Source organism: Gymnoscopelus microlampas (genome assembly GCF_963454915.1).
Source record: "Gymnoscopelus microlampas genome assembly, chromosome: 14".
Lineage (NCBI taxonomy): Eukaryota > Metazoa > Chordata > Actinopteri > Myctophiformes > Myctophidae > Gymnoscopelus > Gymnoscopelus microlampas.
Window position 1 is genome coordinate 32,522,725 of NC_139951.1, and position 23,281 is coordinate 32,546,005.

At 43.0% G+C, this 23,281-nt stretch overlaps 1 protein-coding gene across 2 annotated transcripts in view; it reads right to left on the minus strand.

Moving 5' to 3' along the window:
* The window catches only part of LOC311060632 (caskin-2-like), a 77,526-nt gene that overhangs the window by 50,689 nt on the left and 3,556 nt on the right, over positions 1-23,281 (minus strand). For both annotated transcript variants that reach the window (XM_084078876.1, XM_084078875.1), the window contains exon 3: positions 3,294-3,345. In XM_084078876.1, the coding sequence (XP_083935002.1) occupies positions 3,294-3,345 (52 nt within the window). The remainder of the gene's footprint in view (positions 1-3,293; positions 3,346-23,281) is intronic.

Here is a 23,281-nt window from a genome sequence, read left to right on the forward strand (position 1 = left end):
TTTATAAATACTGCAATACAGGTTATTACATTGGAACACATGTTCTTTTTTACATTTCTTTTTTACAAGGTTCACACTCTAAAGAGACGATAATTTAGGCCGTAGCCATGAAACTGTTTTCCATCATGCCTCTTTTCTGATACACAGCTTGTGTATGTGTGTGTGTGTGTGTGTGTGTGTGTGTGTGTGTGTGTGTGTGTGTGTGTGTGTGTGTGTGTGTGTGTGTGTGTGTGTGTGTGTGTGTGTGTGTGTGTGTGTATCCCCGTCCCAGCAGGAGTTCATTGCTAGTTTGATGACAGCCAGTAGCATCGGGGGACGATACTACACCTCCTTCATATTTCAACATTTCAACTTTCTACACTCGATGTACGCACAGAAAGTAGGGCAAAGTCTGATTATGAAAATAGGCAAAATAGCCTGGAGATTTGGTGTCAGATTGCAGACTACAGACGTGTGTGGGACTATGGGGGTTGCAGTCATTAACGAGAGACTGTATGTGTCGCTCTTTAAAACCAGCGCCGCTATCACACTGTGTCATCTCCAGCCAGGGCTTATCTCTGAATTTGTTTGGGCCTCCTTACTCCTCAGTCATAAAACCATCCATCCCTCCATCCCTCCATCCCTCCATCCGTCCCTCCATCCATCCATCCATCATTGCCTAGGTTCTCTCTATCCATTTCCCAACTTTACAACAAAGTGAGGAGAATATACAGACACGCACACGCGCGCGCACACACACACACACACACACACACACACACACACACACACACACACACACACACACACACACACACACACACACACACACACACACACACACACACACACACACACACACACACACACACACACACACACACACACACACACACACACCATCTCTCTTTAGGGAATGTGTTGACTCAATGTCTAGTCACAGTTGGCTCACCCTCCTCCTTGTCTTCATTCTGCTCCTATCGCATATCGCACGTTTTCTCCCTTCCTTCAGGTGCACACAGACACTAAGGACTAATTTCTACTCCATCGCACGATGATCATCACAGATTTTCGTCTTGCGACGTGGTCGTACGACGAAATATAAATTAGCCATGGAATGCACCGGTGGTGTAAAGTGGCTTTACACCACTGGTGTAAGGACACCAGTGGTGTCTACAAAGCTCACAACGCATCGCAACGCGTTGTGAGCTTGTAGATCTGCTATTTTCAAATATGTTAGTACTTTTACTTTTGGTATTTTAAGTACATTTTGATACCAATACTTTTGTACTTTTTTACTTGTAACAGAGTACTTCTACATTGCAGTATTGATACTTTTAAAACATTTGAGTACTTTTTCCACCACTGTATAGAATACACGTGTGGGGGGTACTTCAACTTCAACACCCCTATTGTGTGTCAGCCCTCCCACATCATGCTGGACTTACCCTGCATGTGTAGACACATGCAGGTCAGGTCCTCCACGTCAACTGAGGCACACAAAAAACGAGCTGCACACCCACCCACAGTCTGTTTCTCAGAAGGGTCTTCTTTGTTCAACTGATGGCCTACTTCGATACCTCTAACCCAGTGGTTCTCAACCTGTGGTTCGGGACCCCCAGGGGGGTCCCCACACGATTTTGGGGGGAAGTCCCCAGATGATTTGCTTAACGTGCAACATTGTTTTCTCACTCAACAGTAAACAAACCAACAGACAGTATAAGTGTATGCAGGCTATCTGCACATTTTGAAAGTTACTAATTAAGACCTTTTTAATACCTATAAAAAAATATATATAAGACCATTATTGTGTCAAAACTCCAAAGTAATCAATAAACTATAACATAAAAACTGGTCAGAGTTGGCCAAATTGTCATATTATATACGTACATGTATAGGCAAAAATTGTGGAAATAGCTGATCTACAAGCTCACAACGCCTCGCAACGTTGTGAGCTTTTAGATCAGATATTTCCACAATACAGTATTTATCTGTGGAACCGAGTCAAACTAAATGTAATGCCTCAACTCCTACAATTCCAAGTGCTTGTCAGGGTGGGGGGTCCCCAGTTCAAATATGATTATTTTGGGGGGTCGCGGCCTGAAAAGGTTGAGAACCACTGCTCCAACCCAGAGCCATTGAGAGAGAATGTTATGACACTCCTATAGACTTCCGTTGGAAACGGAGCATATTCTTATAATATTCAATATTCAATAATGTATTGCCAAAAATGTATTTTTTCATTTGGAATTTGTGTCAGTGTGCCCAGAGATAACAACAAGAACAAGGATAATGACGGAAGTAAGGCTTGCCATGAGGAAACCAGTAGTTCCAAACACTGAATCCTCATAATAGGTGTTGATGACATGAAACACATGATGATATCGCTGGGAGATCAACGAGTGTCGCAACTCTCTTTAGATGGGTGTGCTGCACTAACCAAGAACAAAAATGGATATGAACAGATGGGAGGTCATGAGGAGCCTAAACGGCTTGAATTGTGTGAACGCAAGAAAGAGAACCCGAGGGAATAATTGTGGATTATGGGTGCCAGTAATATTGGCAATGATATATTATCTCAGAATTGTTTAAATAGGTTATATTTGAAGCAGTTACAGTGAACCTCACTGGAAAAATACAATAACAAATGAGTGAATAAATAAATAAATAAAATAAGCAATTTCTGAAAATGCTTGACAAATGCTGAGGCCAATACTTTTTGAATACATGGCTTTTCAGAGTACTTTTTCCACCACTGTGTGTGTGTGTGTGTGTGTGTGTGTGTGTGTGTGTGTGTGTGTGTGTGTGTGTGTGTGTGTGTGTGTGTGTGTGTGTGTGTGTGTGTGTGTGTGTGTGCGTGTGCGTGTCCGTGTGCGTGTGCGTGTGTGCGCACGCCCGCATGCGTATGTGTGTGTTTGGGTTATGCGTCACTGTGTGAAGAGAAAAGACAAACATGATCTAACCCCCCTGGCTTGGGGTGTATACAGCATGTACTGTTCATCCTGCTATCAGAGCAGCGCGTCAATCAAACCCGGTGGCACGGCGTGACTCTTCCATCGCATTCCTCTGACTACATGGAGTGTTAACCTCAGCTATGCAGACGTGAGCACACAGGTCCATCTCACAGCTTGTCATGCACATGACATGTGCACAAACACACACACACACACACACACACTTAATACTGCACATGGACACGCCAACACGTGCACGCTCTCACGCTCCCATAGAGGTTATTTGTATTTTTGGTACGGTGTTATTTTCGGTGCGTTACATACTGTAGTGTGCAACCATGTATAAAAAAATAGCATTACCCATCAGTGTCTTGGTAGTTGATATTCAGTCTCTTTGTGGAGCCCAGCAATTCTGGAAAACAAAATAAAGGGAGAGGGAGGGAGGGAGGGAAAGGTATGGAGGGAGGAAAGAGACATGGAAAAAGTCCATTAGTATTTGTCTTTTCATCAGACCAGCGATCCTTCCACCCTGACAGGGCCTGTGTGTTTTCACAGCAGGAACACACTTGTTCCTCTTTCCGTCATCACCCCTTTCTTCAAACAAACCTGACAGCCCAACTCTACCAGGAGTTTTTCCTCACCTCTCGCTGCCTCTCCCTTCCTTCTCAACACATCAGAAAATTTACCTTGGACAGCCAGCCAACTGAGTCATATAAACCAATCTTTGCTTTGCAGAAATCACAGTTATATGTTGGTTCATCTATAGCTACCTTCTAATGTTAAATACTAAATGATATTGAAGTGTGAACCAGATGACATTTTTTAAACAAATGTTTTGTCTTGAAACTTACCTCCCAAAAGACAGGCTACTTGTCCCATGACTTATCCATTCATCTTTGGATCCGTCCATCAGGTTAACATCTAGTCAATCACTCACTCATTTACTCTCTTATACACTTGTCTTATTTCCACAGTTCTCCATGGTTCAACACATCAACAGGACCTGCATGACACCATTCCAACCCAGCTTCAGCCTGTCTCAGTGGGAATCCGTCCCCACAGGACCATCACTCATGTCTGGTCAATATCGGCCCAACTATCTCTTTCCAGCCACCAGCCATTCTTAAGACGTGGCTTCAAGTACTGTAAGCTGCTATTCTCCCTATAGGCCTTGGCCTAAATTATATAAAGTTAGACTATACAGTATACAGTAGCTACATCAAAGGGCCAAATCTTCAATACCATGGCTAGTCTCCTTCCATCTCTAAAGTTCCTCTCTCATCCCATATTTCAGTACATTGTGGCACTGAGTTCTTACTAAATATCCCAAGACCATCCTACTGCACAGGGCATCTACTGTATAGGGACCACTGTCAGCCCCACACCCAAGGAGAGCTGCCAACTGTGCCAAGGCGTCTGCTGAATACAGAGCCATTCATAGGAGTCAGGCCTCTCACTGTTTTCTCTCCCACTTCTGTGAGAAAATCACAGCCGTGTGTGGGGGAAAGAGAGGAAAGAACAGAGAGAGAGAGAGAGAGAGAGAGAGAGAGAGAGAGAGAGAGAGAGAGAGAGAGAGAGAGAGAGAGAGTTCGCAATGCAGAGAAACACTGGAAAAGGGTGATATTCAGCTTTATTACATTGCTTTGTTGAATGCTCGAGTCTGATTGGTCAATCGTGGCATTCTGCGGTCTGTTATTTGATGATAGCAGTCCTCTGTTCTCAGACCACTGCCTGCCTATGTTTACGTTGTTATGGAAACCGAAACTTGAAAGCAAAATAAATACTTTTTAAATCACTATATATATTTTCCATATATCCGTTTGTTTTTTTTTTAATATATATTTTCCAAATAACACAATTACAACAATGCCTGAAGAATGAATAATTCCAGGGTACTTCACAGAGGTGAAGCTACCACACTAGCCTATTGGGCACCTGTCTGTCTGCCTTATGAGATCTACAGTAGTACACTACTAGCCAATTACAATGCTCCTCAGTTGTGGAACTCTCTAGACGCATGACTAAAGCCATCACTATCCTTGCCAATATTTAAGAAACACAAAAAATATATAAAAATGTCTTCTCTTTTTAGCGCGACCGCTTTCCCTCTACACCAGAACAGAAAGAAAACAAGACAACAATTCCATCACTCGTTGCCGGCTCGCTCTGCCTGCCAACAACTTAAAGGAACATACCACCAGCATAGGGTTACACAGTGGCGTCTTGAAATCACAGACATGTGCAATTGTACTTGTATGTACAGTATGGATTTTAACATTGAATATGTCATGCGTGTGTATGGGTTGAGAGACCAATGTGTGTCTTTTGTCTTTCTGTCCATCTCATGCAGAGTGGCCCACATGCACCCACCCACAGGTTTGGTCTCATTCCTGAGACTGTACTGGCATGGACTGCCATCCTTCAAATATATTAGCAGTATCCTATATGACAGGGGTCTTCAATGTTTTTCTAGCCAAGGATCCCTTAGCTGAGACTGAGACAAAACAGGGACCCCCACTACATATTGTATCAAATTGTGTTGCAGATTAAATGTTTTCATAGATAGCTTCATAGTGTCACAGTCTCTGTCAGTGTCTTTGTGTGTCTATCTATGTGTTTGTCTTTGTGTCCAGGGGCGTAGCCACGGGTGGGCATAGGTAGGCCTGGGCCCACCCACCTGGCTGTTGTGCCCACCCAAAAAAAAAAAGAAGAAAAAAAAATTGAACTGTGCCTGTGCTCTGTGAGTGGAGGCGGACTGCGGACGCGCGGAGGAGGCGGACAACGGGGCATTATTTGCGACCTGTCAATATTTTCATGAAAATGAAGGCAAAAATAAGAATTAAATAACATAATAAACCCGCGAAAGACCCGCAAATTGCGCAAAAAAGTAAGATTTTAACCGATAATAACCGAAAAAAAATGCGCGCGCGCGTGCATGAGTGTTCTTTGCAAATCGTGACTTGTTTGACAGCACTATCATCAGTGTTTTGTAAATTAATGTTTTGGTTTGTTTGTTTACCCATATCTTTTCTATAAATATGTTGAATTTGTGTTCATGTGTACTTTCAGATATTAACCACTCAAACCTTCAACACTTGGTAGACTTGACCTTTGAACTTGGTCTGCTCTTTTTTCCCTCTATCCACCTGTTTCCTAGGCCTTGTGTTTTCCACTTCCTGTCGGATTTCATTGGATATCATCAGTCATCTGACCGGTTTCATTGGATTTCATTGGATCAAAAGACAGGAAGTGGAACACAGTGAAAAGCCTAGGAAACAGGTGGATACCAAACCTCTTTGCCGAAACTAGCTGATCCACAAGCTCACAATGTGTCGCGCTGCAGCGTCTATCGAGCTTGTAGATCTGCTGTTTTCTGTGAATGTTCCCCCCCCCCAAGAATAGGGATGCTAGGGTTCAAGTGGTTAATGTAAAAAAAAAAAGAATGTGGCCACCCCCCTGTTGTAACTCAGTCTGAGGATACCCTAGAGGTCCCGGACCTCCTGTTGAAGACCCATAATCGCCTAATAACAATTAGTTAATCGCACTTCGTTTTTGCATAATAGTCATAATCATAATTTTTCATCCGTGTTAAAAAATGTTCAGATATTTTCAAACATTTTCCAAAAAATGTGGAAATAGCAGATCTACAAGCTAAAAACGTGTCACATCGTGATGCGTTTTGAGCTTGTAGATCGGCTATTTCCACTATTCATATAAAGCATTAAGTTATTAAATGATGTAAGTTATTTGTCATATCTGCCCTGTGCACCTTTACGAAGCCTAAAAGCAAAACAGAAATGTAATTCTCATTCATAATGTTCCCCAATAATGTTCAACGACACAATTAGATTAATCGCAATTATTTGAGCGACAATTAATCGTCAAGTAAAATGTCAATCGTGACAGCCCTACGCACAGAACGCTGAATGACAGAACTCTGTTCAGAAGTACGTGCAGGATCTTACTCACATTGGAGCTGGGCGGGTCGCGCACACATTTCAATGTACTGTAGTAGGTAGGCTACAACGACATATTATAACGTCATGTTTGTCTTAGTGATGACAACATGCTGCACTACCTTTCGGTGTTCACTGTCCATACAATTGTCTCCATATCATAGCTTATCTACTCTGGTTACACTGTAATGATGTAATGAGAGTAGTTTATTGTATCCATTCAAACAGTGCGGGCAGTGCGGTTGCAATGGGTTCCGCAGGGTGTTTGGGGGAGAATGGGTCCCTTTTTTCCCTCATGGCAGGGGAGAGAGATGGGGATGGACATGCAGCAAATAGCCTCGGGTCAGATTCGAACCCAGGCCAGCTGCGCAAGGACTAAGCCTTAATGGTATGCGCTCTACCAGGTGAGTCACCGGGGCGCCCCAAGGCCAAGAACTCACATTAAAGGGACAGTTCACCCCAAAACGACTTTTTTTCTATCGATTAGTCACCCAATGGAGATTGAATTCATGGATATTTTTTAGTTTTTGTCGCATTCCTAAGCCAAAAATGTGATGACCGTCAAATTCCGGTAGGAGACACAAAGAGTCTCCTTTGTGTCTCCTACCGGAACCGCTGTCTACTGGTCCGCTGGTCATCAAATAATCGATAGATTTTTTTTTCTGGGTGATCTATTTAAACCAGTGGTTCTCAACCTGGGGGTCGCCAAATAATTTGGGGGGGTCGCCAGATTTTTGGGTGAATTTGAGAAAAAAAAAAAAAAAGTTTTTTTTTGTTTTGTTTACAAAATATTTTTTTATGTTATCATTAATTCATGTTTTATCAGTTAATTTACTCAATTTACCCACTTTTTGCAAAAATGTTTTGATAATAAACAATTATCAAATAACCTATTATAATTAAATAACCTTCGCGCGCGCGAACGGGACCGCTCGCACGCGTGAACGGGACCGCACACGTGCACGCGGGGGGTCGCGGGAAATAATATTATTTTGGGGGTCTTGGCCTGAAAAGGTTGAGAACCCCTGATTTAAACTACAAAAGGTTTAATGTACTGCCCTTTGCTATATACCCAGGAAAAGGCAAACCCATCTCCGTCATGGTTTTCATTTGTTTTGGTAAAATAGTCTGTAGCATCTATAACAACATTAGCTTATTGCATAAAAAAAAAAAAACTATTAAAACAAATGAAATGAATACGTTCATATTTTCTTTCATATGGTTGTCTGTGATAGTAAATGATGATTGCTGGGTAACGTTGTCGTCCATTGTCAAGTCAAGGTTCTATTTGATCATGTGAGGAGACGATACACCTCCTTCAAAATCGGAACGTCGGAAGTTAAGATTGACAAAGTGGTCAGACACCTCTCCTCTCCTCCCGTGTGGCTGACTTCAGCCACACAGACCACACATGGTTGAATTTATTTCCTTGTTTTTTTTCTCGTTTTCTGTTGGTGCACTCTTTTTTTTCGATCCACACCAAATCTCTTCGCCGAAAGTAGACGATCCACAAGCTCACAACGCGTTGAAACACAGGGCTTTTTAGAGCCAGTAGATCTTTGTGGGCACTGGGCAATGCCAGACGGGGTTCTAAACTGTCCCAGTGAGGGGAGAACGCCGCCTTTCAGGAGTTCCAGTTACAACACGAGCGAGCGGGCATTCCTGGCATAGCACGCCCCACTACACCATCCTACTCACTCTGAGGGAGACACTGAATAGATGTCTATCTTCTATTCTCTTGACTCCCCCACGTTCTGCTGCTCCGCGTCTCCACCTCACCTCCCCTCCCCTACTCTATCCGCTCCTCTATGAGTGGTCTCCTACCAGTGTTTCAGATGGGGGAGGTCCGCGGACAGAGACATATTAATTTGGGGGGTCCTTGACATGAAAATGTTTGAGAACCACTGGTTTAAACAACATATAGGAAACAAGCCCAAATAAGTAACAACCCCCCCCCCCCCAAAAAAACAACAACCCGCAACTACCAATATTTACAAGCGACTTGACAGAAAAACAAGCCCTAAGTTGCTTATAATAAGCGGACATGGCAACGCTGTCTCCTACGCAACAAATGATGCCGTTTGTGTGTGTGGGGGGGCTTAGTCTGTCATCAGGATCAATTAAATTACCAGCATGTTGACGGTGTGTGATCCCCCTCTCCCTACAGCGCTCCCCACGCGTTCAACCAACGTGATAATTTGCAATGCAATATACCGTCCTCAAAAACACAAAACCATTCATTTACTGTGTCCTGCGGGGGCGTTGTTCTCGAGACATAATTCTATCTCTCTCTCTCTCTCACACACACAACACACACACACACACACACACACACACACAGACAGGGACATACACATACATACACACGCACGCACGCACACACACACACACACACACACACACACACACACACACACACACACACACACACACACACACACACACACAAATACAACACTAGCTATGCTGCACCAACAGCATAAGTGACTGTCGCTTAAATTACACAGTTTATTTTTCCCCCCAAAACTAAGCGTGTTTTGGTGTGCGCGCCCGTGTGCGTGTTCGTGTGCGTGCGTTATGCGTGTGTACACATGTGGTAAATCTGAAGCTCTGGCTTTCGTTGGAAGGACGGGGAAAATTGTAGGGGCTACGCAAAGGAACAAATCTTTTAACATCCACCTCTCGTGAGCAGATACTATGCAAACACAGCCTGAATGCAGAGTGCATATTGTTTTCAAATCGCTTTCAAGAGAACATGTCATGTTCATGAACGTCATCCAATGCCTGGGACTGGGAGGGAGACCACAATAATAATTTGCCCACAAGCTGAGCTCAGATTTGCTCAGTATGCAAAGTCCTGAGCACACACTTACAGTATGCCTAATTTATACTTGGTTGCGCAATGTGCTCAAGACAACGTGTTGTGAGCTTGTAGATCAGCTATTTTCGGTGCGGAACACAAGCACTCGACTAAGTATAAATCAAGCCATAAGGGACCATTTTTACACTCTCAGCGTCAAACTCAGGGTTTTGCAGCATACAATCTTAACAGTTAAAAGGACACGCAGGATTTTTGTATTGTACTGAACTCATACTTTTTCCCTTTCCGACAGCAGTGAAGATGCATCCTGGACAGAACAAAAGCAATGTCAGGGCTTTGATGTGCAAAAAAATCAGCTTGTGGGGAGTAAAACAACTCTCAACAAGGGGAGGGAATGAGAAGAAGGAAGAGGGGAGTGGGTGGAGGAGGGAGGAAAAACACACAGATGCATCTTTTCAGGTGAGATAAAGGGGGATTGTTTTGTGTGTCAGGTGAGTAAGGAGCTGGGCAATGGCTTTTATATAAAAAAGGCTTGCAGCAAAAAATCTGACAAATACACAAATAACTCCAGATTAAGGAGAGAAAAACTAAACACACAACAAAGAACAGACAAAACAACAAAATAAGGGAAACACAAGCACAATCCTGCTGCGTTTTAGCAAGTATTTGTAAGTAAGTGTTTTGGGGGGGGGGGGTGTTCTGGTTATGTTTTGGGAAATGGATTTGGAAACATTCCACTATAGTTTGTTCGTCGGGTGCTGAACGATCAACATGTAACTGTAGCTGCTGTTTAAGTTTAGTGGTGTCAGACAGAACAGACTGTGGATTGTTGACATTTGCCCCTCATCTGCATGTCTGACATGTCTGGGTGGCTCGCAAAACACAACAGAAGCTTGTGTTTGTGTGTGTAACTGTTCTTGCATATCACCGATCGTACTGTATAACGAACTTTGTTCATCTCTTTCCTCTGACATACTTTACGTGGATAGTATATATTCATCCTAGCCACCATTTGTCAAGCTCAACTGCTGTCCTAATAGGAAACCAAACAAAACAAAACAAAACAAAACAAAACACAGGAGATGAGACATAACAAGTAATATAACACACTTACTGTACAAAATCAGCTGAAGTGAAGGCTTGACTGGAGAGGACATGAGCTGACATGAGGATACAGTTAGCTGGTTAGCCTAATTAGAATTCCATTAAAGTTCTATTTTCTCTCTCTCTAGTCACGCAAATGGAATAATACAAAATGGAATTCTGAGCCGTTTCAATACAGATTCCTATCATCAACAAAGTCTGGGAAGTAAACTTGATTCCAGAGCTGTGGCTTGGGATGACCCCCTTATAGCATGATGAAGTGAGACGAGCCAACGTGCACACATCGAAGCCACAGAGGCCCGGGGCACTAACCAAAATACAGAGCAGCGGAGGGGGGTAATTTAGGCCTGTCAACCGTCTCTTGAGATAAATGGTTTGTGGTCAGGTAAGGACCTCATCAAGGCAAACACTTATCTAAAGAACACATCGATCTGCCTCCATGGATCACTGGGAGGGTAAACATTTGCCCCCGAACCAAACCAAACCAAACCAAACCAAACCAAACCAAACCAAACCACCAAGACAGTTTGACCACAACCCACACGTTCCACGGAATGCCTACTAACACACAGAAAACATATGATTAGGAATGTGTCCGTCGGAACATTTATGTTCCTTCACATTACTACAGACACACTGAGGTTGTTTATGCCCCAAGGTTCTATGGTGAGATTGGTGACATACAGTAGAGGTACACAGCAAATAAATATAGAAATGTGACATGTACAGTATGTATGTATGTATGTATGTACGTACAGTATGTATGTACTGTATGTATGTATGTATGTATGTATGTATGTATGTGCAACATTTTTTCTGTTTTCTTGAGTAATGATGGCAGGATTCTACTGACGATATTGCCTCATTTTGTGCAATGTTTTCTACTATATATATGAATGTATACGTATGTATGTATGTATGTATGTATGTATGTATGTATGTATGTATGTATGTATGTATGTATGTATGTGAATGTATATATGAATGTATGTATGTAGTGCACGCATGCGTGTATGTACAGTATGTATGTATGTATGTATGTATGTATGTATGTATGTAACCTTTATTTAATGAGGAGTCAAAATTGATCTAACTCCATGTGCAACCTTTTTTCTGTTTTCTTGAGTAATGTCAGGATTCTGTTGACGATATTGCCTCATTTTGTGCAATGTTTTCTACTACCCATAACCCATCATTCTTTTTACAATCACAAAAGTGCTGAAGAAACCCAGCCTCCCGGGTGGGTTAGGACTAGTGTTAATGTGTTTATGTGAACATCATTATACTCATCTGAGTTGAGCTAGCTTACAAGGCAGGTGGGGAGGTGATCATGATGGCTTTTGCAGCATGTGTGTGTGTGTGTGTGTGTGTGTGTGTGTGTGTGTGTGTGTGTGTGTGTGTGTGTGTGTGTGTGTGTGTGTGTGTGTGTGTGTATGCCATAGAATGTGATTAAACTGGGACGTTAACGCTCAATGTGTGAAGCATCATCCAGCTCAAAGTGAGGAAGAGAGAGACTGCCTATTTTAGCTCTCACTGTAGCTGTGATATTCAAAAAAAAAAAGAGACTTCCTTTGCATAACACACAGCTATGGTACAATCATGGGACTTATGGAAAGAAGGTGATTATAGAGACTGAAAAAAAAGAGAGAGAAGGGGAGAGAGAGGGAAGTGGCAAGAAAAAGATCAAGTGAAACACTGTAATCTACAAGCTCTACGAGCTCTGTAGATCGTCTATTTTCCCCTAGTGTTAGCCCCAGAATAGGGACGATAGGGTTCAAGTGGTTAAATCCTAATTAGGTTGCCAGTCTAATTATCCATAGTGAACCTATGAATAATTATACAACTGACTGTAAAATTGATTTGTCAAGCCAGTGGGCTGATAGGTCAGCAGATAATCAATAACCTGAGTGGCTGATTGCATGACATGTCAACCGAACCATACCAAGAGCAAACAAAGTAAACAGGAACATCCAGTAGGCTACAGTGTGCTTCGACAGCATCCCATTTAACCCCTCAGATCTGTATTTGTTGAAGAAGAACTGAATCGGGCATGTTCGTGAGCCACATGCTGAGAACGAGCCAAGCGCTGATGAGAGTGTCAGATGAGCGTGAAAAGCGCCTGTGGGGATAAAACAACCCCAAAGGTGAGATCGGGATACACTTTTAAATAGGTGAACCAGAAAACCTTTGTCTCTGCAACCCTGCATGGGGGTTCCTCCTAACAGAGCAGCACTGAAAATGAATAGCTTGCCTTTCATTTTTTATTTTATTTTATCTTTTTATCTGGCTATATGCAGCCCATCCCTAAGTGGTGCATGTGGACTATGGAGGCGGAGACTTGTGGTGTGTGTGTGTGTGTGTGTGTGTGTGTGTGTGTGTGTGTGTGTGTGTGTGTGTGTGTGTGTGTGTGTGTGTGTGTGTGTGTGTGTGTGTGTGTGTGTGTGTGTGTGTGTGTGTGTGTGTGTGTGTGTGTGTGTGTGTGTGTGCGTGCGTGAGTGAGTGAGTGCGTGCATATTATGTGTTGATACAGCTGCAGTGTTTACTGAGAGGGGTGTTTAATATCGTCAAGCTACTATACAAAGGACAGCTCAAGCAGTCAATAGTGCAGAGTCAAGAGTGCAGTGCACGCAAACATACACACATCATGCGCAAAAGCAAACACACACACACACACACACACACACACACACACACACAGTACATCAAATTTGCAATTTGACACACTTCATCTTCATCAATTCTTCATCAGCCTCTCTATCGCTGCATCTGTCGATACGACAACTGTGCGCTGTTGCGAGGAAACCCCACATGCACCGATCAGATAAGAAAAGTGTGTGCATCAGATGAGGGGCCTTGTTATCCAACACACACTCTATTGTTAAAAACGGAGGGAGTAGTAATCTCCCATGGTGTACCTGGCAACTAGGTCATACACATTGAATATTTGCTGACAATGAGCACGCGCGTGTGTGTGTGTGTGTGTGTGTGTGTGTGTGTGTGTGTGTGTGTGTGTGTGTGTGTGTGTGTGTGTGTGTGTGTGTGTGTGTGTGTGTGTGCGCGTGTCGTGCGCGTGTGCATGTTTACTGTGTGTGTGTTTGTGTGAGAGAGAGTGTGTGTGCTTGTGTGCGTGTGTGCGTGTGCGTGTGCGTGTGTGTGTGTGTGTGTGTGTGTGTGTGTGTGTGTGTGTGTGTGTGGTGTGTGTGTGTGGTGTGTGTGTGTGTGTGTGTGCATGTGCATGTGTGCGTGTGTTGAACCACACTTGCATGTGTTTACTTCCTACAAAACAACAAGAGATTATCACAGGATAAACACACCTGGAGGGGTTGAAATTACATAACGTGTCTCAGCCCTGCACCTTGGGGACAAAACACTTTACATACCATTCAAATCCTCCGTGTTTACTCTGCTTCACTCACTCTGGAACCCATTTTTTTTTACACAGCGGGAAAGGAAGAAAGAAAATCTGGTTGCCGTTTACGTAACTTCAAGACATACCAGGCCACCATGTTTAGTGCTTATGACGTGTAAATGTCCAGGATGATGTGTTGAAAGTCTTTGGCATGCTAACCAACAGTCTACATGCAGGTAGGTATTTTTATTATGCAAGAGCTTCCGGGAACTCACATTACACGTCAAATAGATCTCTTGGCAGGTCATTGTTTAAAATAATGTCCTTACACTGACGCAGTAACCATAATCATGATTCCCTTATGTGCAATAGCCTAGATCATAACACTTCAACCAAACATGTTTGGCAGCCTGACTCCATTTGCAGTAACACTCCCCACAGTAGGGCAACTATGCAAAGATCTTTGAAAGTGGCTGCGACTGTGGCCTGCAAATGAACTTGACGGGCCAAGTGAGCATCCACAATAATAACAGCAAGAGAGCTGAGCCAGTACAGGCTACAGAACAAACAGGACTGCACCATGAAATACATATCATGTTAGAACATGCACGCTGAAGCCTGACTTACTGTATACTTATAGTTGCATGCGCAACGAAAATAGCAGATTCAATGTGTCACGTTGTGTTGTGAGTTTGTTAGATGTATTATTTTCGCAACACCGGCATGCAACTAAGTATAAACTATAAAAAGCACAGGTCTCCGCCAGGTCAGGTAGGTTATTGTGGGCCAGCAATTTTCGAAATTTGCAAATCAGGATGGAATATGAAAAATGTGACAGATCCGTCTTGATCACATGACCATAGAGGTGTACCGATCGGCCTCCTGGTGGCGCTATAACAGGCCGATCTGAAAGAAATCGGTGCCGGAGATTAGCTGTTCACAGATGGATGGACACACGGACGGACGGATGGACAGGGTGCAAAACATAGTTTATCAGGCTTTAGGAAGACATATGACCTTACAGGCGTACAACAATGCATACGTATAATCAACTATGGAACAATACACTGTCCTATTAGCACTAATGAGCTTTTCTTTTCTTTTTCTCTTTCGTCTCCTTCTTGTGTTTTTTAGTGGCAAGAATTGATAGGCAGTGCAACTAGCCCAGAGCGGTGATCCTGCCTGTGGAAGATTTGGGTCTAAAGAGAGAAATCTGACACAGGTTCGTGAGGAGTTCATCTGCCTGTTTGTTGTGAAGCCTTTGGCTTAAGCTTAAATCTTTACTTTGATGCTGTTGGGTTTCATGTTATTGTGTAAATTACCTACCTGGGTTGTATTTTAGAGGAAGATCTTTCCAGTGAAAAAATGGCAACTAAAGTAATCAAAAAAAGTCAACCAAAGAACAAGATTTTTGTACAGGATCTCCTCACTGGTCTGTAGGAATACACTGAGGAGGACTCTAGCAGGAGCACTCATCCAATGTCATATGACAATGAATATGCATGCACCTAATGGCACCACAAAGGCCTTAAAAACAAGGCTTCAGACATCCCAAAACAAACTGGTCAGGTTACTGCTTGGCCTCACACCTACAACTCATTTAACCCCAGCTCATTATGCTAGGGTGGGATGGCTCAGGGTAGAGGACAGAGTATAGCAACTTGCAATGGGCCTGGTCTACAAGAGACACTACACCACAAAGACACCCATGTATGTACCGGTCAAACTACTTCAAAAATGTTAAAGACGTTCACAAGCACAACACCAGAGGGAGCTCCACAAATCACATTCAACCCAGATTCGGCTCAAACAAAGTGTTAAATTTGTTCTATTGCTATGCCACCAAAATGTGGAATGCCCTACCAACAGTCATAAAAACAAGTGTGACTCCTTACTCTCCTTCAAAACCGCTCTAAAAGAGCACTTATACAGGTGGCTGCAATTCGCAACTGGCCCCTCTAAAAAGTACTAGCATATCTCCACAAATTCCCCCCACCCCCCAACTGTTTAATGTACATATTTTATCCTTTTTTACTACTCGTATATATGATGTTTTTGGATATTTTGTATATTGTTGTTTGTCTTTAAATGTCTTGATGAATTGCATACAAAGGACCCCAATGGAAACAAGCCATAGCGCTTTCTTGGGTTTATCCTTTTAGCATCCTTGTATTAAAGGATCTACACCATGAATTTAAAACATAATAATAATATTTAATATCATATTATTTAAGTCCCTCAAACGTTTTTCAAAAGGTTTGAGCCTAAATCAAGCCTCAGATATACTCATTCCAAATAACTTCTCTCTGGCTTATAAAGCACTTTCACCTGCAATACCACATTGTACGGGAGGGATTGTACCCTGACGTCAAGTCACGTCAGGGTGCAAATCGGTTTGGCCTGATGAATAGGCTCTGAAACATTTTGGGCCTAGTCTATGCCATCTTAGCAGAAGCATGCTGTCAGAACAATTACACAATATCTGGGTCTAGAGTTTAGGTCACAAGCCTGATTCAACTATCTCCATTTCACAATTTGTGGCTGATGACAAGCCTCCAGGCAGTATAATGTTGTGTGGGCTCTATGGTAGTGTATTTTCTGTTTCCGCTCTACATTCAATATCTTCGCTGAAAATAGCAGGTCGACAAGCTTGTCGATCTGCTATTTTCATGCGAAGGTTTCCCCTCAGAATATGGATCCTGGGGTTTAAGCGGTTAATGTGGGAATTTCAGGCTACGAACAGTTCTCCAACCATTAAGAGAAAATTAAGAGAAGTGAATTCACGAATGTGTGTTCAATTACATCGAAGCTTAGCAATTATGAATGTAGCTTCACAATTTAGATTGATTGATTGAATACTTTTTTTTGTTGACAAAAACGTACACAGCATGTGGTACAGTGCAGGCATTAAGGCTAAAAGGATAACACAAAAAGGTCCTGGGGACTTGTTTCCACTTTGGTCTAATACCTCAGTCATTTGCATTTATGGTAAGAAAATAATCAGGAGAGGATGAGGGAGGAAAAAAACAGTATGAAAGCACAACAGTGCCTGCTGATTCTCATTACCGCTACCAGCTACTGTATACCAATTCCCTTCAGACGGACAAGCACCCAATCACACACACAGAGATCGCTCAGATTAAGTTGCTCCCTCACACACACACACACACACACACACACACACACACACACACACACACACACACACACACACACACACACACACACACACACACACAGAGAGACACGCGCGCACACACACACACACACAATGTAGACACATCTCAGGGCAACTTCTTTGTCATACAATCATATCATCCTAGTTAAAAACACTGGAACACCCGTACCTACAGACATGCATTTTTTTTGTTTTGATATTATTTTGGGTCTTTCACCACATCTGATAAAAGATCCCAATCAGAACAAGCGAGCGCAGTGCCAGGGCATGTGGAGGCAGGGCAGAGTGAGCACACATTCTGTACAGCACCCGAGGGTGCACAAATAAACAGGTGACTCTGTGATGAATGCTACATTCATGCTACAACTGTCTGAGCGATGGCTTGGTATTTAGCAGCGAGAGAAATGAATAGGCCTGAATGAGGATGAGTGCCAGTCTGACTATGCAGCAAGCCCGGAGGTAGTAATAAAAGGCCTGTTATGATGGATTAGGTGACACTGTCTCACACTCACACACACACACACACGCACACGCACCGCACATGCACGCACACACACACACACACACACACACACACACACACACACACACACACACACACACACACACACACACACACACACACACACACACACACACACACACACACACACACACACACACACACACACAAACTTAACTCCTTCAGTAAATTCCTCAAGCAATCCCAGACAGGCTATCCCATCTGTCAGCGGAAGAAGATGGCAAGGATTAACGTGCAGTCTTGTGTGTGTGTGTGTGTGTGTGTGTGTGTGTGTGTGTGTGTGTGTGTGTGTGTGTGTGTGTGTGTGTGTGTGTGTGTGTGAAAACCTAACCACTTAAACCCCAGGATCCATATTGTGTGTGGGGGGGGGGGGGGGGGGGCAGATCTATAAGCTCCCAACTCGAAGCTTGTGGATCGTCTATTTTCAGTGAAGATATTCAATTCACAAGTACAGAGCCCTGAGGGACTCCAGTCAACCAAGTATAGGGTTCAAGTGGTTAAAAGCCTGGAACCCAGCCGTCTGGCTTGTAGAACACAAGACCGATTAGCCCAGTTGTAGCCTGTTAGCTAATTGGTCTCACTTGTGTGACCTACTGCCACTGATTCAAAGGTACAGTGGTTCGTGCCAAGGGCCCCCAAATTGATATATATTTGGCTGCGGATCCCCCCAACTGAAAGTCTTTTGCACCAGGGACCCCCGGAAGAGAAGATTTGTGTTCAAAAGATTAAGCTTAACACTTTCGAGATTTTTCAAAAATGTCCAGAAATAGCAGGTGTACAAGCTTGTATATCTGCTATTTTTGAATAGCCAACGAATAAATGGGTTAAGTGATTAAAATGATTGTGATGCTGCTACATTTTGCTGGGGACCCCCTGGAACCCCACCAAGGACCCATGGGGGTCCCCGGACCCCAGTTTGAGAACCAATGGTCTAAAGGCCTGTCCACACCAATGCAACTCCTTGCAACTCCTTGAAACATGCAACTACTTGCAACTACTTGCAACCATTATCCCCAATGGCAGTTGCAGGGAGTTGCATTGGTGTGGATTGGCCTTAGAACTGTTTTGTTGCAAGGAGTTGCGACTAGTTGCATTGGTGTGGTCTGGCCTTGACAGAGGTCTATAAGTGCATGGGGGAATAGACACAACTTATGCTTAGTTAAGTTGTACTTATACTAAATACCTGATCTACAAGCTCACAACGAGTCACAGCGTTGTGAGCTTGTAGATCTGCTATGTGCGGCGGAGATACAGTATGATGCACGAATTCAGATACTCAGAGTCAGACACGATTATACAGTAGCTTCCTCATACCTCCACACTCACACACACACGGGGTGGAAAGATTACATTCAAAATGTAGAGTTATAAATTACTAATTACCTGGATGTAATCCTAATCCGTAACTGGATAAATAATGATTGACTGGCTACTTTCAATAAACTTTGGAATGCTTCATTTAATGGGGTATTATATGTTTTTGGAGGAATCTAAAACACTGAAAGTAATCTGATTACAATACTTGCTATGTTACTTATTACAATTACGTGCAGGTAATTAGTAATCTGTTACAAATTACAATACCAATGTAATCTTCCCAACCTTGCTCACGCACGCACGCACACAAGCACGCCGTACACAATATTATACCCACAGACAGTCTCACACACACACATAATCTCTTCTTACCCCTTCAGTGCTACAGGCTAACTGCTCTCACCCTACAGGGTATAGGCCAGATGGGTCACTTATCCCTGATTTGAGGTAAAGGAATGAAGGCAAAAAATAAAGGGAGGTTTCAAAGAACAGCCAGCTGCTGTAGGAAATAGGAGTTTGCATGACCTTTACGTTTGGCGTTGAGAATCCAAGAGTTAAAAGCACAGGTCAGGTGATGATGAAATGAGGTTTTGCCTATATAGGAATGTTCTAATAATAAGCACAAATCTGCATGAAAAATGAATATCGAGTAATAGTAAAATTAGAATATTGAAAATATACTTTTTTTTTCAATCCACTGCATGCATTTCCTCAAGCTGAATCACATATTGGACTGACCTTAAGTTAATTTAGGATCAAGAAATAAAATAAACTGGATTCACTTCACTTGCAGCCAGCAGTGGTGTAAAGTAACTAAGTACATGTACTTAAGTACAATTTTAGCATTTCACATTTTCAATACTTCTACTTCTACTCCACTACATCTCAGAGACAAATATTGTACTTTTTACTCCACTACAATTATTTGAAAACTGTTATTTCTAGTTACTTTTTAGATTTACATTATTATTGCAAAACATACATTAACCACTTCAGGCCTATTTAAACTTTGACTATTTGAAAATATAATCTACAAGCTCACAACACGTTGCGATGTGATGTGTTTTTTTAAATACATTTAAACATATAATAACTTGTGAAACGGGACGTTCTGCGAAATTAGTACTTTTACTTTTGGTAGTTTAAGTATATTTTGTTGCCAATACTTTTGTACTTTTACTCAAGTTAATTTTGATTACCGGACTTGTACTTGTAACAGAGTGTGTTTATACATTGCAGTATTGATACTTGAGTACTTTTTCCACCACTGTCTGATCTCTTTCCTCCGGGTGTCTCTCTGCCCTCACTGACATGTAAGGCACACATCATTTGCTTAGCCCTATTGATATAAATTCAAATATGATATTCTGTTGCCTCTGCTGTCCATCTGTCCATTGAAAAGTAGCCAAAGGGCTCTGCATTTAACGTGACAGAATGAGGGGCCGGCCACCGGGTCAAGATGAAAGCAAACATGTGTGACAACAAAAGACATTGTAATAATAAAGACCTTTGAAGATCTAGCCTATAATGGCGTTCTTTTAGGGAGGGGGCAAACCACACCCACTTCAGTCCTGTCGCCGTGTGTGTGTGTGTGTGTGTGTGTGTGTGTGTGTGTGTGTGTGTGTGTGTGTGTGTGTGTGTGTGTGTGTGTGTGTGTGTGTGTGTGTGTGTGTGTGTGTGTGTGTGTGTAAGGGGGCAGGGAACTTGGGGCAAAACTGCTTCATGAGCCAAACTGTCACTTAAATACAATGTCACAAGAGAACAGGTTGCCAAGTGTACCCTGGCCTAAACAGTCAAATCCTGACTGTTCATTTTTACAAGTTAAATAAACAGTATTTTCATTTCACGTTGTGGAATGTTGGTAGATACTTATGCACTCTGCACCTCACTTGGTGAGAGATGGAGACGGAGATGGAGTAAAAGAGAGGGGTATGATAAGTCCACCTTAATTGACTGAAGCCAAACCTTAGGTCAGCAGATGGTCAATCACATAGAACCTACCATCTCAGCTCCCTGTCCATCAGCCAGCCTCAGTGCCACTCATCCCCCCAGGCCCCCACCTCCTCCAAACTAGTTTGAACAAATCTTCTAGGCCAGTAGTGGTTCTTCTCAAAGTGGGGTCCGGGGACCCCCAAGGGTCCTTGAGAGGGTTCCAGGGGGTCCCCAGCTAAATGTATGAAAGTTAGGAACCAAATGGAACCTTGCAGGTCTTTCGATGAATTGAGTACAAAGGACCCCAATGGAAACAATCCATAGTGCTGTCTTGGGTTTAAAATCCCCTTAACAGACCTTGTATTGAACTGTACTTCCCTGTGCTTGTCTTAGCAAACTGTTAATAAAGTATTCAATCAATCAATACAACTCTGACAGTGTACAAATAGATTATTAATTAATGAAAAAAATGTAATTGTTTGTAATTGATGAAAATACTTTTTTTGTAGGGAAAAGAGATATTTACTCGGGATCCTTAACAATTGGTCCACGACCCAAACAGGGGTCCCGACCCACTGTTTGGGAAACTACAGTGTTCTTCCATCTGGCCTCGTACTCAACAATCTACTGTCCCACGCACCGTGTCCCCTCCGGCCAAGCCCCACACCCTGCTAGGGCCAGCTGACCGGCCGCCCCCGGCCCCCCGCCGTCAATACTTTGTGTTGTTCCATTAACCACGTGTCTAGTTGCTCTCTGACCCCCCCCCCCCCCCCCCAACCCCTCCACCCCCAGCACTACCCGTTCTGTGTTAAGGTTCAGTCAGTAAACAGTCTGGAGGCTTATAGCCCAACACCACCAAAACAGCATAGAGACACCTGACTCCTTTTAGAGGGTAACACTCGGCACTAAGTTGCTGGTTTGATTATGTTTGTTGTCAATAACCCCTCCTAGATTCATCATGCTAAGTCATAAATTGCAATATGACTATAGTCATATTGTTATAAAAACAAACAAACAAACAACAGCAACAACAAAAACCAGCCACTGAACAAATCAATCAACCAACCAACTCATCAACGTTTATTGATGTGTGGCCACACAGCTATTTTGTAACTGGGTGACAGCGTGGGTCATGATGACAGAGCATGACAGCTAGCCAGCTGGAGCATCTGCTGTGCTGCTGATTCTGACAAGAGGGTGACAAACGTCTACACACCATCGACCATGTCCAAAAGGACCTTTGTTGTTTAATGATGTTGAAAACATGCTTATGTTTTTATAAGTGACAGAAGGGCTTGGGCCTGGGGGGGCTTGTATACTGATGCCTCTAATAATGTGCATGGGTCCATGACAAATTGTTTGTAAGGCTTAAGGTCTAAAAACATCCTGAAACACATCCATATTCCATACTTCCATACCAAGAAAGAAACAATAACACTTCTTCAGTGCTCAGCAGCAGTTATCGTCAGTACGGACTGTAAGAAGGAGTTTATCCTGACAGCCAGAGATTTGTTCCCAGCGCCTGCCACCAAGGTCGCAGCAGCTACTGTATGATGATGAAAGCTCAGAGCAGATAACGCCACAAAGGGAGGCTTCAACTTCAGAGCCTGCAGCTTGGACTTAAACTCTCCCCGCGTCTGGATAAAGCAGAACCCTATCATTAGCAGCAATACCTCAGTGAGTGAGCGAGCTTGTCGACTGGCGGAAATCTCTGCAGATAAGAAACTCTGCAAGGAAAAGAAAGCTTCTAAACCCAGTAACCCACACAGCGCATGGCATGTAGACCATAGGGTCTGTGTTTAAAAGATTAGCTGATGTTGCACAGCAATTTGAACCCACTTTGTTTCAAATTGCCCCCAACCTCACTGCTGCAGGAGTGAGAGGTAGTGGTCGGTGGCTGAACCTGAATCTTTGTTTTCCATAAAGATACCTGGTATGGTTCAGAGGAATGACAACATCACTGGGGGCTGCGGCTACGGCTCATCTGAGCTTTTTTTCCTTTGTTTGTACATTTTCCACTATATCAACAAAAAATGCACAATTATTATGCTACACTTGCACAAACACTCACACAACATAGTAATTTAAAGACGGGGTGCCGTGATTTTCAGTGACCCCCCCCCCCTAAAACATAATCATCAGGTATTATGGTTATACTAGGAGGAAGA